The 18,372-nt window shown below is 37.7% G+C and overlaps 1 protein-coding gene across 21 annotated transcripts in view; it reads left to right on the plus strand.

Annotated features, from left to right (window-relative positions):
• The window catches only part of PLEKHA5 (pleckstrin homology domain containing A5), a 166,081-nt gene that overhangs the window by 136,800 nt on the left and 10,909 nt on the right, over positions 1 to 18,372 (plus strand). For 11 of the 21 annotated variants that reach the window (XM_015867996.2, XM_015868020.2, XM_015868056.2 and 8 more), the window contains 12 exons: positions 30 to 179; positions 1,936 to 2,037; positions 3,121 to 3,232; positions 3,452 to 3,498; positions 4,195 to 4,383; positions 4,912 to 5,029; positions 8,806 to 8,921; positions 10,195 to 10,404; positions 12,375 to 12,533; positions 13,838 to 13,965; positions 14,812 to 14,957; positions 16,116 to 18,371. In XM_015867996.2, coding sequence (XP_015723482.1) covers positions 30 to 179; positions 1,936 to 2,037; positions 3,121 to 3,232; positions 3,452 to 3,498; positions 4,195 to 4,383; positions 4,912 to 5,029; positions 8,806 to 8,921; positions 10,195 to 10,404; positions 12,375 to 12,533; positions 13,838 to 13,965; positions 14,812 to 14,957; positions 16,116 to 16,210 — 1,572 coding nt within the window. In that variant the 3' untranslated portion in view covers positions 16,211 to 18,371. Of the gene's footprint in view, positions 1 to 29; positions 180 to 1,935; positions 2,038 to 3,120; positions 3,233 to 3,451; positions 3,499 to 4,194; positions 4,384 to 4,911; positions 5,030 to 8,805; positions 8,923 to 10,194; positions 10,405 to 12,374; positions 12,534 to 13,837; positions 13,966 to 14,811; positions 14,958 to 16,115; position 18,372 lie in introns of those variants that run through there. The other 10 variants (XM_015868066.2, XM_015868107.2, XM_015868129.2 and 7 more) reach the window with 8 other exon arrangements.

Here is an 18,372-nt window from a genome sequence, read left to right on the forward strand (position 1 = left end):
ATTAAAAATAATTCTCTTTATTATAATAGTACACGCTTGAGCAAGCTTTGCTATCAGCAAGTCAGGAGATAGAAATGAATGCAGATAACCCAGCAGCCATACAAAATGTAGTCTTACAGAGAGATGACTTACAGAATGGACTACTTGGCACTTGTCGAGAAGTATCGCGAGCTACTGCAGTAAGTAATACATTCTTGCTAGTAAGACCCAGTGACCTGTTAAACAGTTATTGTCATGTTTTTGATTGGTTTGAGTTTTTTGTTATTTTTCATTACATTCCAGCAAATCTCAGTTGTCTGTTACTCACGTGTATTTTTGTAAATGGAGTGGAGTGTACTCTCAGCAGGTTTGCAGATAACACCAAGCTGAGCAATGCAGTTCACTCAGTAGAAGAAGAGGATGCCATCCAGAGGAACCTGGACAGCTTAAAGTGTGTGTCCATGAGAACTTAATGAGGTTCATTGAGGCCAAGTGCATGGTCTAGTACTTGGGTCAGAGCAATCCCAGATATATATACAGACTGGGAGAAGTCAATGAGAGCAGTCCTGCAGAGAAGGAATGTGGAGATCCTAGTGGGCAAGAAGCTGGACTAGAGCCAGCAGTGTGTACTTGCAGCCCAGAAGGCTGACTGCATCCTGGCCTGCATCAAAAGACAGGTGACCAGTAGGGAGAAAGAGGTGATGGTTCCCCTCTATTCTGCCCTTGTAAGGCCCCATCTGGAGTACTGCGTCCAGGGTTGGGGCCCCCAGCAAAAGAAAGACACAAAGCTGTTGCAGTGGGTCCAAAGGAGGGCTACTGAGATGAACAAAGGGCTGGAGCACCTCTCTTATGAAGAAAGGTTGAGGGAGCTGGGCTTGTTTAGCTTGGAGAAGGCTCCAGAGAGAACGCATTGGGGCCTTCCAGTACCAAGGGAGCATATAAGCAAAAGGGGGACCAACTTCTTAGGTGGTCTGATTCTGATAGGACAAGGGAGAATTGCTTTAAACTAAAAGAGGAGACATTTAGGTCTGATGTTAGGAAGAAATTCTTCACTTACAAGGTGATGAGGCACTGACACAGGCTGCCCAGAGAAGCTGTGGATGTCCCATCCCTGGAGGTTTCCAAGGCCAGGTGGACGGGGCCCTGGACAGCCTGAGCTGCTGGGATCAACCCTGCCCACTTCAGGGGAGTTGGAGATGAATGATCTTTTAGGTTCTTTCCCATGTATGTTGTAAAAGAGATTGGCTGGATGAGGAAAATGGAAGCATAGGAAACTAAAAGAAATCTTAGAACAGCTCTCAAACTTCTAAATTTATGCTAAATCAAATAAAGGACTTGATCCAGGCTTAGTAAGGGAGAATGACAGAACTGACCTCAAAGATTTCTTTTTGTGCCTTCTTCTGGTGTTTGCATTTTCATGTCGTGTAAAAACAAGTGTATTAGCAAGCCTGAGGTATTCATCTGTAATGTTAAAAGCAAGGTTGGATGACTTAGTTGTCTTGCATAATAAATTGTATATAGATGCACATGCTTTGCACTCATACCTATGTATTCTGTGTGATAAAAGAGACAAATTTACNACCTATGTATTCTGTGTGATAAAAGAGACAAATTTACTTCTGTTTTGTGGGTTTTCTGAAACTGTGGAAGGGCATCTTAGGATCCACACGCCTTCTAATTATAACAGTGTAGTCTGGAGATTTCATCCTGGAATGTCCTTTAGTTTGTGAAAAGATAAAATGCTGTTAGTTTGTACGTCATTCAGTATCATCAGAAAATACTAAAGCTGTTTAATCATGGCATTCTTTAAAACTATGTGTATACTTACTGCCAATCACTATGAATTAATCCCTGGTGTTTCATGCCGTTGAATGAATAAAACTGTCTACCTTATTAATGTTATTTTTTTTACCCTGAGTATGTACACGCAACTCTTTTCTTTTGTCATATACCTAGGAACTGGAAAGAGCTTGGAGAGAATATGATAAACTAGAATATGATGTAACAGCAACAAGGAACCATATGCAGGAGCAACTTGATCGGCTTGGAGAAATTCAGGTCTGGCATAGGTCTTAAAGATACATTTAATGCTTTTTCATTTTCTATGTTTGTGTTCAAAAGTCTACAAAAATGGAAAACAGAAAAAAAGGAGGGGGACGATGTGTGGTCTGGTAGCATATAAGATATAAAAAGAAAGTAAAAGCTCATCAGTTCTGAGGAGGTTTTTAGCTTTTCTCTATATTTTGAAGCTACCATGTAAGTTTTCCTGTGTCCATCTCTTTCTGTTTCAGTGATCGTGTCCCAGATGGAGAAGTTTCCTCAGACCTTCATTGCTATGATAGATATTAAGTGTTCACATAAATCCCTTCTTTTATCTCATGATTTTAAAATGTAGTTATATCACTGTATCAAAATAAATGAAATATTTAAAGTTCAGATGTTAAACATCAGAACCCTTCCTGCTTATCTTATTACTTTATTATTTGTTCCCTTCTCTGGAGAACTGGTCAATAGGTACAAAGTTCTGAATTTCTGAGGTAATCTTTCTGTGACACACAATTGTGTGCATGTGTATCTGGAATAGACAGGTCTGTGTGGTCAACGCTGTGAGGTATCAATGGATGTTAATGGATGTTTTTGCTCTAGGGACTAATTTTCTGCTATGAGAGAGGGATTACAAGGAAACTCAAGAGCTGAGAAATTTGTGTTATTCAGCCCAAAGCATGCATAACCATGAACGCAAATGGGCCTACATTTTATATGTAGTATGCAAACACTATGTTCATCTGCAGCTATTTTCAGATTGGAACTGATGATTCCTTTACTTTCATTGTGTGTAGGTCTTCCTTGGCTTTGCTTTTCTTTGTAAGGAGAAGATGCAATTCCATTAAGTGAAATTTCAGCTTGCAAATTGCTATCAAAATAACTGGCGTGTTTCTAAAATGACTTAATCTGTCCGCTTTTTTCTGACAACATACTGATTTGTTACCTTTTAATGGGAGAGTATCTATCATTATTTCATTTTGTTTTGTTCATTGCAAAAGAATATGAAGTGCTGTCTAGAGAAAGAGGTTTTATTTTTTGCCCCTCCTACAATACATTCTTATTTATCACCTAAACGTGCTGTTTCATTACTGGCAGACTGAGTCAGCTGGGATACAGCGTGCTCAGATTCAGAAGGAACTGTGGAGAATTCAAGATGTCATGGAAGGTTTAAGTAAACATAAACAGCAAAGAAGCTCTTCAGATGCAGGTAAACTGGACGTTTTTCTTTCTTATAGAGTGAGACTGGATCACATGTATTTATACAAGATAAGCATCTCATTTGCTTTTGTGTTTGAAGGAGTCTGCTATTTTAAGTTGACAATTTGTGTATTTGCCTAATAATAACAGGTTATAGTTTGTGTTCATAAAAACTATTTACTGAAAACAATTCTTCTCTTTCCTCCTACCCTCTGCCGCCCCCAAACAGGCATCATGGGATCAAGGACATTTTCTGCTATTAAATATAAAAACGAGGTATGCTTTTAGCGTATTTACTATTTTAGCATCACTGAATATCAAATATACATATGATAAGAATGGACAATATTTGCATTGTTTTAAGGATTTCTTAAAGTATGTATTCTGTGAAAATATCTCATTGTGATTAGTTTTAAAAGACTGACAGCTAGTAATTCTAACACTTTCATTTGTTCTTTGTCTTTATATTCTCACCAATATGTTTCTCTTTTCCATTCCTCACCTTTTCCTCTCCCCAGGCTCTTACCCTAGAAATATAAACCCTGATTTTTGGATTTGCATTTTCTATCTTTTTTCTATGTCTATCAAAATCTTGAAAAAGCTGTGGAATCTAATTTTGAAAAGGATAAATTCAGAGAGTTCGTAATTATCTAACAGAAAGTTGCAGATTATAGAACTGAAAACTTTTACAAGTTGATTACTAAAGCCATTGAAGTATTTCATTGTACATGATAGTAATAGATTACAAAAATGTATATTTTGGCCTTTTTTCATTTTTCTTTCTTTTTTTTTTTCTTTTTTCCTCCCCCCCTTTTATTTTTTTTAAATTATTTTTTAGTGTGACATTGTCCCTTTCATACAAAAATCTATAGCTGGTGTAGCTACGGTAATATATTTTTATTTATTTATAAGTTATAAATAATTGTAACAGGTGTGCACATCTAAATAAGGTGACTATTCTACAATCTTTAGGAAGAGGAAGTAGTCCCACCTCGTCCTCCACTCCCTCGGTCCTATGACTTTACAGAGCATCCTCCCATAATCCCCCCTCTGCCCAGTGATAGCAGCTCCTTGCTCTGTTATAGCAGGGGCCCAGTACATCTGCCAGAAGAAAAGAAGATTCACCAAGTTCAAGGATATCAGAGAAATGGATCTCACTGTGTAAGTGGCTTAAACTGCCACATCATTCTTGAAGCATTCCCCCTTCCTTTGCACAGTCACAGTTTTTATTTTGACATCCGGCTACTTTTATATTTGTTTTTACTTTTGGTTTTATTTACAGCTCCATCATTTGCTTTTTGCATTTTCCTGTCATATATTCTGTGTATATATAAAATGTCTTAAGACTTAAATGGATGCATTCAGTATCTAACTTGAGCTCAAAAAAATCAAACTCTTCTACTCCCAAGTACTTATAAAACTTCAGGCTCAGAAGCAGTTCTTGCTGAAGCCTTTTAAATTATTTTTCCTGTGTCTGGACATTTTTATGGTGATTTTTCTGTGATTTCTGAAAATTTGCAAACCGTTCTCAAATTAATAATGAAGGAATACTGCCGCAAGAGCAGCTGAACAATGAGCTGCTGTCCTGAAGCGAGCAGCCTCATCGGAAAATAGCTGTTTTGAGTCTTAAGACAGAAATGCTTATACAGAAATGCCAGTTTATTTACCTCATAACTTGTCATTCTTCAGGGTCCTGATTATAGGCTTTATAAGAGTGAACCAGAGTTAACTACAGTAGCAGAAGTGGATGAATCTAATGGTGAAGAAAAAACAGAACAAATGTTAGAATCAGAATCTGCAGCTAAAGGTTTGTCCCCAGGAGTGCTGTTTATGACCTTTCAGCATTTTTCAGAAGAAATACAGAGCTTTAACTGTTACAGAAGCTATTTCATCCTTCATATTTTTGTAGCCTGACCATTTCTTAGTACGATGAAACAACTTGCACAATAAAATAATCATCTAATTATATGACAAGAAAGATTTCAGTCAATTACACCACAGAAAAATCAAACATTACACTCACCAACAACCCTGAAATCCTTATTGACACCATGTCTAATCACATCACTCACATTCCCCACACACCATTCCCTTGAACAATTACCCATTTTCTGTTCATGCCCCTGAACAATTATTCAGTTTTTGAATCCAGCTCCCAATGTTATGTCACTGGAACGTCCAAAAAGGCAGCACCGCAGAATTTTCAGACTCTCATAAGGCAGAGAAACAATGTCTTTTTCTTTTTTTAATCTTGTAATTGTTGAATTGCCTTCTGTCCTCTGATATAATAGGAATAATGATCATGACCTCGGAGTGTACAGACAATAAAGGTCTTTGCAATTGCTAAATGCTTTAGATTCTTCTCTTCATCCAGCTTCCATAAAAGCTACTAATTGCTTGGTAGAGTCTTTTTACCAGGAAGTGCTCCTCAATTCTGTTTGTTAAAACACACAGAATAGTTGGTTAAAGGTGACTTCAGGAAGAGCAATCTGAGCGCTACCAAAAAACCCCGTGAAGAGCTTTCAGAATAACTGAACTTTTTGTTTTCTTTTTCTTTTCCCCGTAATGATTGATGTTTTCAGTGCCAGCAAGATAATAGCTTGTATTAGTTTGACTAAGAATGTGTGTAGAGGTCTGGTGTAATACTACTAGAATTTGACCCAAGAGCTATGATCATGTAAGGATATTACTTTCACAAGAACAGCGATATAGGCTTTTAAAACAAAAGACAACAGTTTGCGTGCTCAACAGCGTGAATGACCCCATGATGGATGATATAATTAAGCTTGCACTTACTTACGGGCAATTACTTCATTCAGATTGAATATGATTTTTACTGAGGTGGAACAGTCACTTCAGATATGAAATCACATCTAACTTAGTGGCAAAAATATTAAGTTTAGCCTGAGATTTGCTAATCACCAACCACCTCAAGTTGCTTTTTTCACTATATACCTAGGTTTTATTGGCCTATGGTGTTTCAGGCTATTTACAGACATTTATGACATGAGGGAAATTAACTGAGACAACATAAGAAGCCTACGTTAACTATATAAAGCCAACTGATACTTCTTGAGCACCCCAGTCTGCTCTCTATTTTCTGTGAGGATGGAAATTAACTTTATTATGTCCACTTTCAGAATAGCAACCTTCAGTAAAGGAAAGCAATAATAGAAATTATTCTATTGGAGTTCAGGGTAGCAAGTGGAGGGTGGGCTATTTGTAAAAACAGAGTGAAGTGAGTTTGTCATAGCTGTGTTTTATCGTTTGGTCCACATTCCTTGGATTTTCTGACAGCTGTTTTTTTGTTCTGTGTGCTCATAACAGCAATCCCATGCAGTAGGAAAATTACAACCCTTCTTGGTTTTGGTTGTTGTTTGTTTGTTCTTCGTAGTGCATATGTCATTATAACCATATGCTGTTCCAAGAAACATTTTTACACCATTCTGTCTTAACAGTTTGTAGGCTCTAAGGGGAACAAAACTCAAAGGCAGCTCATGTCTGAAACCTCCGTTCTATTTTAAGAAGTCATCTTTAAATGACATAGTTTCCTATTTTGAATGCTTCTGAAAAATAAGTAAATTTCAGAGGGAACTTGCTCATGTTTTTCTCACTCATTGTGCTTGTTGCTGTACTGAACATTTCTCATGTTTTTCTTCTGTCAGCCCCTTCCCTCCCTTTTCAAGTGTCAGCAATCAAAGAGAAACGTTTTAACGGGACTATGTAAAGTAACCCATGCAGCTCTCTGCAAGCAGAGGAATATTTATGACCTGAGTGGCACATAAAAGTGACACGAAAGGAAAATGGACTTAAGCTGTGTTTTATCCTTTTCATGTGTAAAGGAGACTCAAACTATTGTTTTATAATTTTTGTTCTGAATGATGTATTTGGCATTCAAATAACTGCACACTATTTTATCAGCCTATCAAACAATTTGGAGAAATAATTGAGCCTTCGACTGAGGCAGTTTGTCCTCTGAAATCTGTGTGACTTCAGGAAAAACAAGGGGAGGAAATTTGACCATCAGAGAAGATATGTCCATTTTTATAGGCAAAAAAAAAAAACTGCAAGAAAACGGTATTTTTAATACTTTGATTTCTTGCATGTATGAAGAAGGAAAGATGAAACAGATTACCTAGTTATGTATGTACATTTTTGTAACTTTTACCTTCAGTTTTCTGCTTTCTAACTATATTTTGGCAGAGGTTCTCTAAGCAGAAAAACTCCAGTGGTGAATTATTGTTATGAGAGGCTGAATGTGTGACGAGCAGCAGCACACAGAATATCCTCAGCTCCCAGCCAGGCAGAGCCTAGCTGCTGCATTTCCCTGTCCATGAGCTGCAAGGCTGAGCACACAGGCGCTATGCACAAACACACATCCTCCGAACAGACCCAGCTAACCACAACGGAACAACAGTTTTGAGGCCAGTGCCATTGCAAACACTGCATAAGTAAAAACCGCACTCACATAAAAGCGGAACAACACAGATAAATGTGATCCTCTTCTCACTTGCCAGCTGACCAGACTGAAAGCTTGTTATCTCTTCTCACACCTGCACAGAAAAGGGCGACTCCAAAGGCTGCCTGCACCAGCCGTATCTCTAGCAGTCAACTCTTGAGTTTCTCCAGTCTTCCCAGTAGTGAGATCTCAGATTTAAGATCTCTTGGACACCTGGCTCCTAAACCACGTGTTCTGCTTGCTGCCTGAAGTTTGTTAGCGTCTAGGGTAGACAGAAGGGTCCTCATGGGTAGCAGATCCAGACCTATGGCCCATATGGTAGCCAGCCTGCAGATGTGCAGGTTCTGCCATCCCTCTGGCCCCAGCCCTATCTCCCACTCTCTCACATACTTCTACACAGAAAGGAAAACCTACATGAAAAACACATACGAATAAAGTTCAGTGAGAAAAACGCACAGACTGCAACTGTCAGGCTCAGGACTTGATCAGACAAGCATGCTGAAAAACAGCCTGCTTACACAAAGATGAGCCTTTTTATTCCCTCTCTGTTTTACGCCGTGCCTGTTATTTCCTATCTGCCTTGCCCCCTCCTTTTCTTAACCTTTGTTAGCCTCCAAATAAGCAATCCACATGTATTTACTTTTCCTGCATTAGTCCAACTTTTAAAAAATTATTTCCAGTACTATCATTTAGGTAATGTTGGCCTTAAATAGTTGTACTGGTATTGTCACCTGCTGGCCTTGCAAGCTCTCTTCCACAGAAAGTCCCAGATTCTGCCTTCCTGTTATCTGTGAAGCCTATGACTGTATGAAAGCCTGACTGTCTTTCACACAATTCCCCCTCAACTATATGTGAACTCTAGCCATTGCACACAGCACCATCTAACTTTAGCCCATTACTCACTGTTATTTTTATGTCCAGCAATTTCTCATGCCATGTGTGATATTTAACCATGCTCGTCTCTGCCTAACCTGCTGGTCATCTGCCTGCATACCTTAATGGATGTCACAGTTATGCAGAGTTTGAGTAGTTCCCCAGGCTGACAATGTGCATTTGCTAGAAAACCATGTACTGATTGATTATGCTTTGCATAGGCCTTAGTATGTTGCTTTACTGTTTCACAGGCTCACATTTCCCAGTGGGAGTTGTACCACCCAGAACCAAATCACCAACTCCAGAATCTTCAACAATAGCATCCTACGTCACTTTAAGGAAGAATAAGAAGATAGATCTAAGAACGGTAATTTAAAGCGTCTTTCAAGCATTGATGGATAGTGAGGTGTTAAATTCTAAGTTTAACTTCTGCCGTTACTTGAAAAGTTGCAGCTATCTTTTTAATTTCCTCTACATAAAATCACTGTGATATAAAGTAAAATATAATCTACTCTGTTAACTAAGAGCTGTAGAGAAAATGACAAGATTATAAAAGTCATGTATGTTAAACTGCACAGAGATTTCATTACACTAAAGCTGGCTAAGAACTGAATCATAACACTAAATCTACTAAGCAACTGGAAACTGAAGTTTGGTCTTAAGTTGAAAAGACACAAAGCATCTTTGTTTAAAAGCTTTCGAGAGCATATTTGGGTTCTGGAGCATTTTAACAGCCTCTGTAAAAGAAATACGGGGTTTTATTTTAATACTAAATTGATCTGGGAAAAACCTAAAGCTGGCAGAAAATGAAGATGCAACAGTCACTATGTTGGTAGTAAACCTGGAAAGTCAGGTTAGAGTCCTGCAGTCTCTGGGCTGCAGACAAGACATTTACATGATATTTAGGCAACAGTGGGGAAAATTTCTGCCTTCCTTGCAGCATGAATAGAAGAGGATAAGTTGTGGGAAGAACGAGAGAGGAGAGAGGATGCTGAATGGTGACAGTACCACTTTCAGAAGTGATACCAGTTGCTATGAATCTACTGAATGCAGCCATTTGCCTAAAGCAAATAGTTCGTATTTTTTGACAGAAAAACCTGAAAATTGGTGAATTCCAGAATTAAAGTGGGTAAAGCCATTATTTTTTCAGAAATAATATTGTGCTTAGAACTACACATTTTTAAGTGCTGCTAAATTCAGTTAGTTTCAGCCTGAGCTTGCCATGAGATACTCCTCTCCTGTACTTTTCCTTGGAATAAAAAAGCAGAAGTGAATATTAGATCAACTGGTATAAATGACCTTGATCATTAAATATCACCTAAGTGTTTGTCTTAAGGAGGTTGACTCTCTAGTACAATATCTGGTAAATTATTTCAGCTTCACACAAAAGGTCTGAGAAAGTATTTACTTGTTCTTTTGATGTTAAGCATTGATGATAACAATGTCACTATTCAACAAGGAAATTTAGTTTTAATTTTGGTGTTGATTCGTTAATCTTGTGCTTTGTTTGTATACACGAGAGATCTTTTCTTGCCTGCTATTCTTCTGCTTTTTAATGATCATTAGGTGGTCTTTTCTGATAAGCAAAATAGTTTAAAATCTTGCTGTTTCTAAAGAATGTATGTATTCTTCCTCTTAAGGAAAGACCAAGAAGTGCAGTGGAGCAGTTGTGTCTTGCAGAAAGCACACGGCCTCGAATGACTGTGGAGGAACAGATGGAAAGAATAAAAAGACACCAACAAGCATGTCTGAGAGAGAAAAGGAAAGGACTAAACATTATTGGTGTTTCAGACCAGTCACCTTCACAGAGCCTGTCTTTTGTCAGAGATAACCCATTCAAATCGGCACAGGTTGGTCCAAGTTCTTAAAAACAGTTAAAAAATAATAATAAAAGTAGTAATTTTGAAAAGTCATGTGACAGTATACATGTCTAATAACCGAAGCTGTTCATATAGAGAAGCAGTTGCAGTTCTCTGCCAGACTCAAGAGAAAGGGTGATGACAACTTTCATGTTTATACCTAATGATAATAGAAGTCACTTCTTTAGGGAAATAAGTCCTTCAAATCTACATGTGTTTGATTATGCATTGTGATGTTTGTTAACAGTTAATGCTTGTTGTCAGATCTAGCAAACAGCATGAAATTGCACACTTTGTGACTAAAAGCAGAATCAGGGAGTACCATGATTCATTTGATGTATAAATTATGAAGATTTTCTGTCGCGCAACATATTCAAACATCTATAAAATGATTTATAAAAGATTTCTAGATAGGAATGTATATTTATGGTGATAGCTGTTGACTGGTGCTCTCTAGTTGTGGTTTTTGAGTCCATAAATACAGAAAAATAAATCACTTTCATTTTTATGCATTCTTAAGCAATTAAGTCAAAGCATAGAGTTTAGTGAACACATAAAGGTGGGGAGAGAAGAAGAGGCTGTGATTGCTTGACACTGACCAGGAAGTATGTCTTAAATAAATTAATAAATAAGTAAATACAGAACTACAATAAATCTCTGAACAAAAAAAAATCCAGGTAAGAGTTGTAAGTCTGCTGCTTTTTGACTGCTGAGTCAGGAGATCAGATCTCTTTTTCACTAGGAATTATGGTTTCCATCTTTTTTTTTTTCTTCAGATCATGCTGACCTTTTTCTTTTTTATAGCAACATGCACATATCTCCTTTTATGTTTTGCATCTGTTTCTCCAAGACCAGATTAAACGCATTGCACTTTTTAGAAGGTACTTATTTTCACATAGATGTTAGCTTTCTTATTTTCCCCTCTGAGCACACTAAATTGTCTGCAAAGCTGTAGGGAAGTTCCTTCAACAGCACTGGATCCCCAGAAGACCCTGAACTCAAGTCTTCCTTTTGCATTAGAACATCTGTGTTTGGGATGAAGTCGTGAATGCTATAGATGAAGGGAGTGGCTCCTCCAAACTTTTTTGTGATTAACGTGGCATTTCTCAAGAAGTTCAAAGCAAAGCTCTGCAGATGGTTCTTGTAGTACAGTTTACACATGTTTGAGCCTCACAACTGTTTACGAGTGTAGGTGGTGATAGGACAAGGGGGAATGTGTAAGATATGGGTGTATACTTTGTTCAAGAAAGCAGAGAGATTGATTTGTGTACAGACTTTAAGTGAATTTCCTCTTACCGACATGCGTGTGCTTAATCAGACAGGAATTCAGCTAAGATGTGCTACTTTCCTGGATCCTATTCTTCTCCACCCTTGTACTCAGTGTGTTGCGACACACAGGAGCTTCAGTTCTGCTGGGTTTGCTCTTATGCCGACATAATTTTCACAGTCCAGAATCTTAAATCACTTCTAACCCCCTTCCTCAAAATGTTTCTATTGAACTTATTCTATGTGGAATAGATTTTTTTTTTAAGGAATAAGTAATGTGGAGTTATTAATATCTCTTGCTCATACTCTGCCATTATCAGATGTTATGTTGACCTCTGTAAAATCAGTTCCCAGCAAAGGCTTGGAAGATACCTAAGATACTTGTCAGAAGCGCACATAGGTGTGCAGCTGATTTTGCACACCTTTTGCAAACCTTCTGCAGGTTTTTATCCATCCTTTCTCTAACCAGGAAGAAGTCTTTTCAGAAAATACCGACAAATCCAAATAAGTTCCAAACCCCAAGTCAATTATACTCATTGCACTGCGGTGTGCTTTGCAATGGAATGTCATGTAAAAACATGTTTTAAGACTCCGAAGTTATCCATGCAGCTTCCTTAGCACAGCACAAGACTCAGACCTGACACTGTAATAACTGTTTTAAGAACGGATGTCTCTATATCAATTTTGTTCTGCAGAATCGCAAAAAGGATGACACTGTACATAGTCACATAAAGGACTTAGAGAGCACCACTAAAGACAATAATTTGAAACAAAATAATGGAAGTCCTGAAGAAGAAATAGTGCGAGTAAAACACGATGGAGAACAAGAACATAATTCAGGTTTTACTAAAGAGGTACTAAACTCTCCTTAATTGAACTGTTAAACTTGCAGTAGAAAAGTAGTATTAACCACAGACAGCAGAGTATGGGAAGCCAAGCAAAATCCCTTTTTCTTGGGAGACAAACATCTATTTTTGTATTTAAAAAACATAGTAGTAGTGCAAAATGGCCTCAGACCTGTCTATAGCCTAGAGATCGAATTTTCTTATGTGTATATACAGTCTTCTTAAATTTTGTTCTAATATCCTCTTTACTTAATTTCACATTAATTCTATCTATCACTGTATTGATCGATGGACCAGAAAATTAAAAAGTATATATGATCTTTATTTCTTTGGGTTTGGAAACAAACCCCGTACTGATCTTTAATAGTCATTGATCTGTGTGGTTTTGGATGGTCATTTTATACACCTGATTTTTTTCTGTGGTTGGCTTTAGTGCATCAAACCCTGTGCAGGACGCAGCATAAAACTGATGCAGCAACTCATACGTGGAAGTAGGCAGTAACTGTAGTATGTGCTGTTCAGTCATCAGATTGATTTCTGTCTTGAAATAGTCTCAGGCTCCATTAGCAGTGAGTTACCTCTGTATTTCTGGTAGCAAAGTGCCCTAAAGACTCAGCAAAAGCAGACTGACTGTGGAGAATAGATTACTAGAGCTGTTTCCACATAATCATATCCTCCTTGGAGTGTCATATTTTTTAAATCTTATGTATACTTTTTTATCTTTTTCATTATATATTCTCTCACTAATCTCCTATTGCTTTTATTTTCCTATTCCTTTTTCCTTTTTCTTCCCAATTTTTTATTTGGTTGTTGTTGTTTTAGAATGATCTGAAATCAAATAGCTAGCATTTGTTATTCTTCTAGAACACTTTTATTGAGATTTGCTTTATGTTAAGTATGCAAGCCACTTAAAGGAGTATTACATAATATGCTAATATTGGTCCTAGCTAATCAAACCTTTAAAGCAGTATTCAAGCTCGTTAGCCAAGTACTGCAATTGCTGGAATCTTTGGCATTGTGCAGAGAGGGATAGCATAGAAAACTGAGGCAGGCTGAAGTCCAAAGAGTTCAGTTACGTTCTGGAAGTAATTAAGCCAAGCCCTGCCCATTGGCTCTGGTTTAAGTTTCAGGATAACTCTATTAACCTGAATGGTATTGATAAAAATTTCCAAAGTTATGTAATTCTAAGTTACTAAGTATACATGATGGCAAAATTTGTCTGTTAATAAAACTGTTTCCTGATACTGTATTTCTTATCTACCGCTTAGTGTGCGTTACTGCTTTTTTGTTTCATGATTTCAATTTTTTTACAGCTGACAAAAACCGATGATTTTTTATCAGATACACATGTTGTATCTGACTCAAAAGAAGTGAATAATGAAGAGAAAGCAGAAAAGGAAAAGAATAATAAAGTGGAAGAAACACGTGATGGTGATATAAGGTAAAAATAAAACAAGATGTTCAAATACTATTTTAAACTTGCATATTGTATTTGTTAGTAGAACGTACCAAGCAACTCATGAAATACTGTCATAAATACTCCTAAGGTATATTTATATGTTTTGGAGTGGTTTACATGTAAAGAAATCCAGTGAAAAACCTACAGGGGTTCTGTAGGAGGTAATGGGTTGGTACGAGGGGTGATGTTTATTCCCAGGTACTGCCCAAGTTACAGATGTGTTCCTGATTCTGGCTTAGCATTAGAAAAAGTATTTAGTAGTGTCAGTCCAGTTTCTGTATGAGTTTAATATGAAACCTTCAGCCAGAGCTTCTATTGCAAGCTCTTTAACACTGGAGTTCAGGAAAAAAATGCATTTACAGACAGGTTGAACAGTTTACTTTATACCTCCTGCTTTTTTGACCTTTACTTGACAGTTGAGGAGTATTGCAGGATTAGACTAGTACTGTATATATTGGATATTTCTCTTTAACGATTCCTAACTTTATTGTAAGCTGTGTGGATTCTACAGTTACACAGCTGATCCCAAGTTCTTGTATTAGACCATAACTTTCTCACAGCGTACTTCATCAGACTAGGTATCACACAGCAGGAACCTGTATCAGTATGCAAAGGAAAGAAATTCAGTTTCCAGCATATGTTTTTTTTCAAGTCTAACTCAATGTGGTAGAAGGATTTGAAAATACGTACTTAGCTTCTGTTACACAAACTCACCAGTTGAAACTTTGTCTGTTAATAAAAGACAATTAAATTGTGACTCCTATACTTAGTAGTTAGCACTTGAAATTAAGTTAATGTGTTCTAAAAGCCCTGTTTTTTTTCTGTCAGCTTGCAGAGTATGACCACAGTTGCAAACCACAAACCCAAAACCAGTTCAGAAGAAAGCGAAGCAGTCAGCGTTCAAGAGCAAAAAGGAATTATTGCTTCATTTGAATTAGCAGCACAGTCTTCAAAAGGAAATCAGGCAACAGCAGGTATGGAAAAGAGTTTGACTAAAGCAGAAGTTGCACGGTACATATGTAAAACTTCACTGCATTTTGGTGATGTCATTTGATGCTCAAAAACCCTCATGACTTAAGAAGTGCTGAGCTGGTCTGAATATTAAGTATATGTTTTTACAATGTAGAGAAAAGTAGTTTCCTGCTGGGTAGCTACAGAAATTCCATTTTTCTGAGGTTTTAATGTAGATTTTGCGGTTGCATTTATTTCAGGGAATTATTTGGCTACTGCCAAAAATTAAGTCATATTTTAGTTATTGGTTGGCGCAAATGCCTCCCTCTTTATCCTATAGAACAGTATCTCAACCCTGGGTATGTATTAACTATTTATCTCACCTCCTATCTGATGGACAGCCTCAGGTTTTGAAGTATGAAACACGATTTGGTCGTGATTTCAGACACAGGAACAGCTGAAGAAACAGAAGCCATTAGCTGATTGGTTCACAGACCCATGGTATACGTCTCAAGAACAAAAAGATGGAAAAAAGCAGAACTATGTACAAAGAGAAAAAGGAGAGGGGACAGATGGGCGAGAAGGAAGATGATTTATAGAATTTAAGATATAATTAGGATATTCGGTGATGGGAGTGGTTAAGTAAGCCAAATAGTTCAATCTGTGGATATGAAAGGTGAGCTGAACGTTTGCAATTGCAGTCAGCAGTTTTGTTCTGTGACTTGATAATCAAGACCAGAACTTGTAAACGCACTCTGTAGTGCCAAGCAGAACAGCAAATACTTAGTTAACCTGAGGTGGGATATAAAGATAGGTCTGAAAGTTTCCCAAGTAGTTAAATCGTATGTTTTTTTTTTTTCTCTGACATAACACATCAGTATTCATGTGTCTGTTGTTTGTTCCTGAGATGAACTACTCTGTGCAAAGGCATGAGTCTTTTCTGAGATGTTTTCTTTCATATAAGAAATGATCCTTGCTGACAATGGCTGTCCTGTCCCCTGAAGTTGTGCTCGCTGTGCTGATCAGATTTTAAGTCTTAACTCATGTAACTTTTATTTGGCTCTGTTTATATTGATTGTGGCTTGAAATGGTGATTTTCAAGCTTATGTTTACTATGTAAGCCAGCTAGCTTCTGACTTGTGTAACTTGTTTTCTTGTTTATCTTGCTGTATGACTCGCAGTGAAAAGTTTGCCTTCTTCACCAGAATCGTCATTGTCACCAGCTTCATCTACACAACCACAGCTCACAGAAGGATCACATTTCATGTGTGTATAGTTACAGAGAAGTACGTCTTTTATTCCCACCCCTCCTGCCATTTTTCTAATGCTGTTTTGAGTGAATGTGTTGTAGGTATCTTTGAGAACCATGTGTAGACAGTACTTGGCAAGACAAAGGTATCTACTAGATTGTATATAAAATAACTGGAAAGCAAAACAAATCAACATATTGACTTGTTGGCGAGTAATATGTTCCATACTCAGATACAAAGAAAAGGACTAATTGGCTTATTTTGCCACAAGTGGCAGGATATTAGCCCTTTGAATTACATGAGAGACCTAGACTGTAATAGAGCAGATAGACATTTAAGCTACCAGCATCGGTTCTCAGGTGCAAATGAATCTTGCTGCTTCCATCTGGGTAGTTAGATCTCTTAGTGGTGCATTGAAGGGAATGGTCTAATACTCCAAAGAGTTCCAGGCTTAAGACATGGATGAGTGAGGCATGACAAACAGGAAGGAAAAAAATGAGGGTGAATGAAATGTAGCACTTAGAAAACTGTTGTGAGGGCCTTTTTTATTTCTATAGGGATATTCCTACTCAGTATTCTTCCCTGTCTTAGCTGATTTCAAGGAAGTTAGAAAACATGAGTTTGGCTAGATTTACGTGTTCTTGCCTGTAGCGTTACTGACTCAAAAAATGGAATTGGAAATACAAGAAAGCGTAATTGTTTGTACAGGTGTTTAAGGAAACCAGTATGATACCTACATGAATGCTACAGCACTTTGCCAGCATTTAAAACAATCAACATCTCTTTGTTGTCAGGAAGTACCCATTTAAGTAGGCTTTCTGCTAAAAGAATGAGCTTGGCTTCAATGATTATTATGTCAAATGCCATAGTTAATGCCATAAATTAAATGTAAGGAAACCTTATATTTGAGACTTTTCAGTCTTTCAGCACAAAGAAATCTGAAAATGCATTTTCTTATTTGTTGCCCCGGCTTGTATTGCCAAGTTTTCGTCTTAGTGAAATTAGACATTAATAAACACAATCACTTTATCCTGCAGGAACCTGTTAATGCAGATTATGGGCATCTTTTCCTCCTATTGCCTAAAAAGACTGTATTCAATACCAACACCAGCGTTGCTCCCTTTCTCCTGTGTGCGGTCCATCATTATGAAATGTAGTCTGGATTCTTGTACTTTCACTTAAGAAGTGTTATTATGAAACCATTTAAAAAATGCTTGGCACTATTCGTTTTTTTGTTGACATCTGTGTCAGAGATTTTAATGTCACTGTATAAATGCTGATGCATTTATGATGTTGGAACATCATTATGGTGTTTTGAACTTAGGACAGACTTCCAGCGTAGTGATGTGATTGAAACAGCACTGCTGCATTCCTTCTGTAGCCACAGCACAGATGCCTTGACAGGGGAGGCAACCTGCAGCTTCGCCAGAGTTCTTTTTTTCTACCAGTTGCATTAAATTACTTTTACCCCTTGTCATCAGCCCCAGCGATCAGTTCAGCAAAGTCATTTTAATTATTAATGCTAAACACGACAGTAGCCGAAGTGAAGTGCTCACACAGTGATCTGCTTTGTAATGGAACAACTAACCCTTGGCATCCCACAGCGTGTTGTAACCTCATGGGTAGTATGTAGCTACAACATTCCCATCATGTTAAGCATGATGCTGCAACACTGAGAATTGTATTGTTATGCTTACGGCAAAACAGTGTATCTGGGCTGGTGGTTGTAAAACTATTGCTCTGCTCATATATGCACCACCATAACAAAGTAAAATAAATTATACCCCTTTGGGCTGTTTAGTGTTTGAATCGAGTTGAAAAAACTATTCGACCATGTGCATATACACTCCACCTTTCTTTGGTGCACTTGATGCCTCTGTTGGTTAAGAGTTCCAAAGCCAGTTCATGCCTTGAACTGGGCATACTGTACATAGGTGTGAGGGATGTGGTCTGCCTGCCTGCAGTAGTTCCTGCCCTTTCCCCTATGTTCTGGTATTGTGGAACAGTGAAAGATACACACAAGAGCTTAATGTCTCTCAAATGCAAGAAATCCTGGGTACTAGAGGGCTGCAGCATCAATCTTGTTCCTATGTGGCATCTGGAAAATATATGGTAGATCTCAGAGAACCATGAGGTAATACCTATATTTGGCTTGCATGGTCAATTAGTAAAACGATACTCTGGGCAC

The sequence above is a fragment of the Coturnix japonica genome, chromosome 1 (genome assembly GCF_001577835.2).
Source record: "Coturnix japonica isolate 7356 chromosome 1, Coturnix japonica 2.1, whole genome shotgun sequence".
Taxonomy (NCBI): domain Eukaryota; kingdom Metazoa; phylum Chordata; class Aves; order Galliformes; family Phasianidae; genus Coturnix; species Coturnix japonica.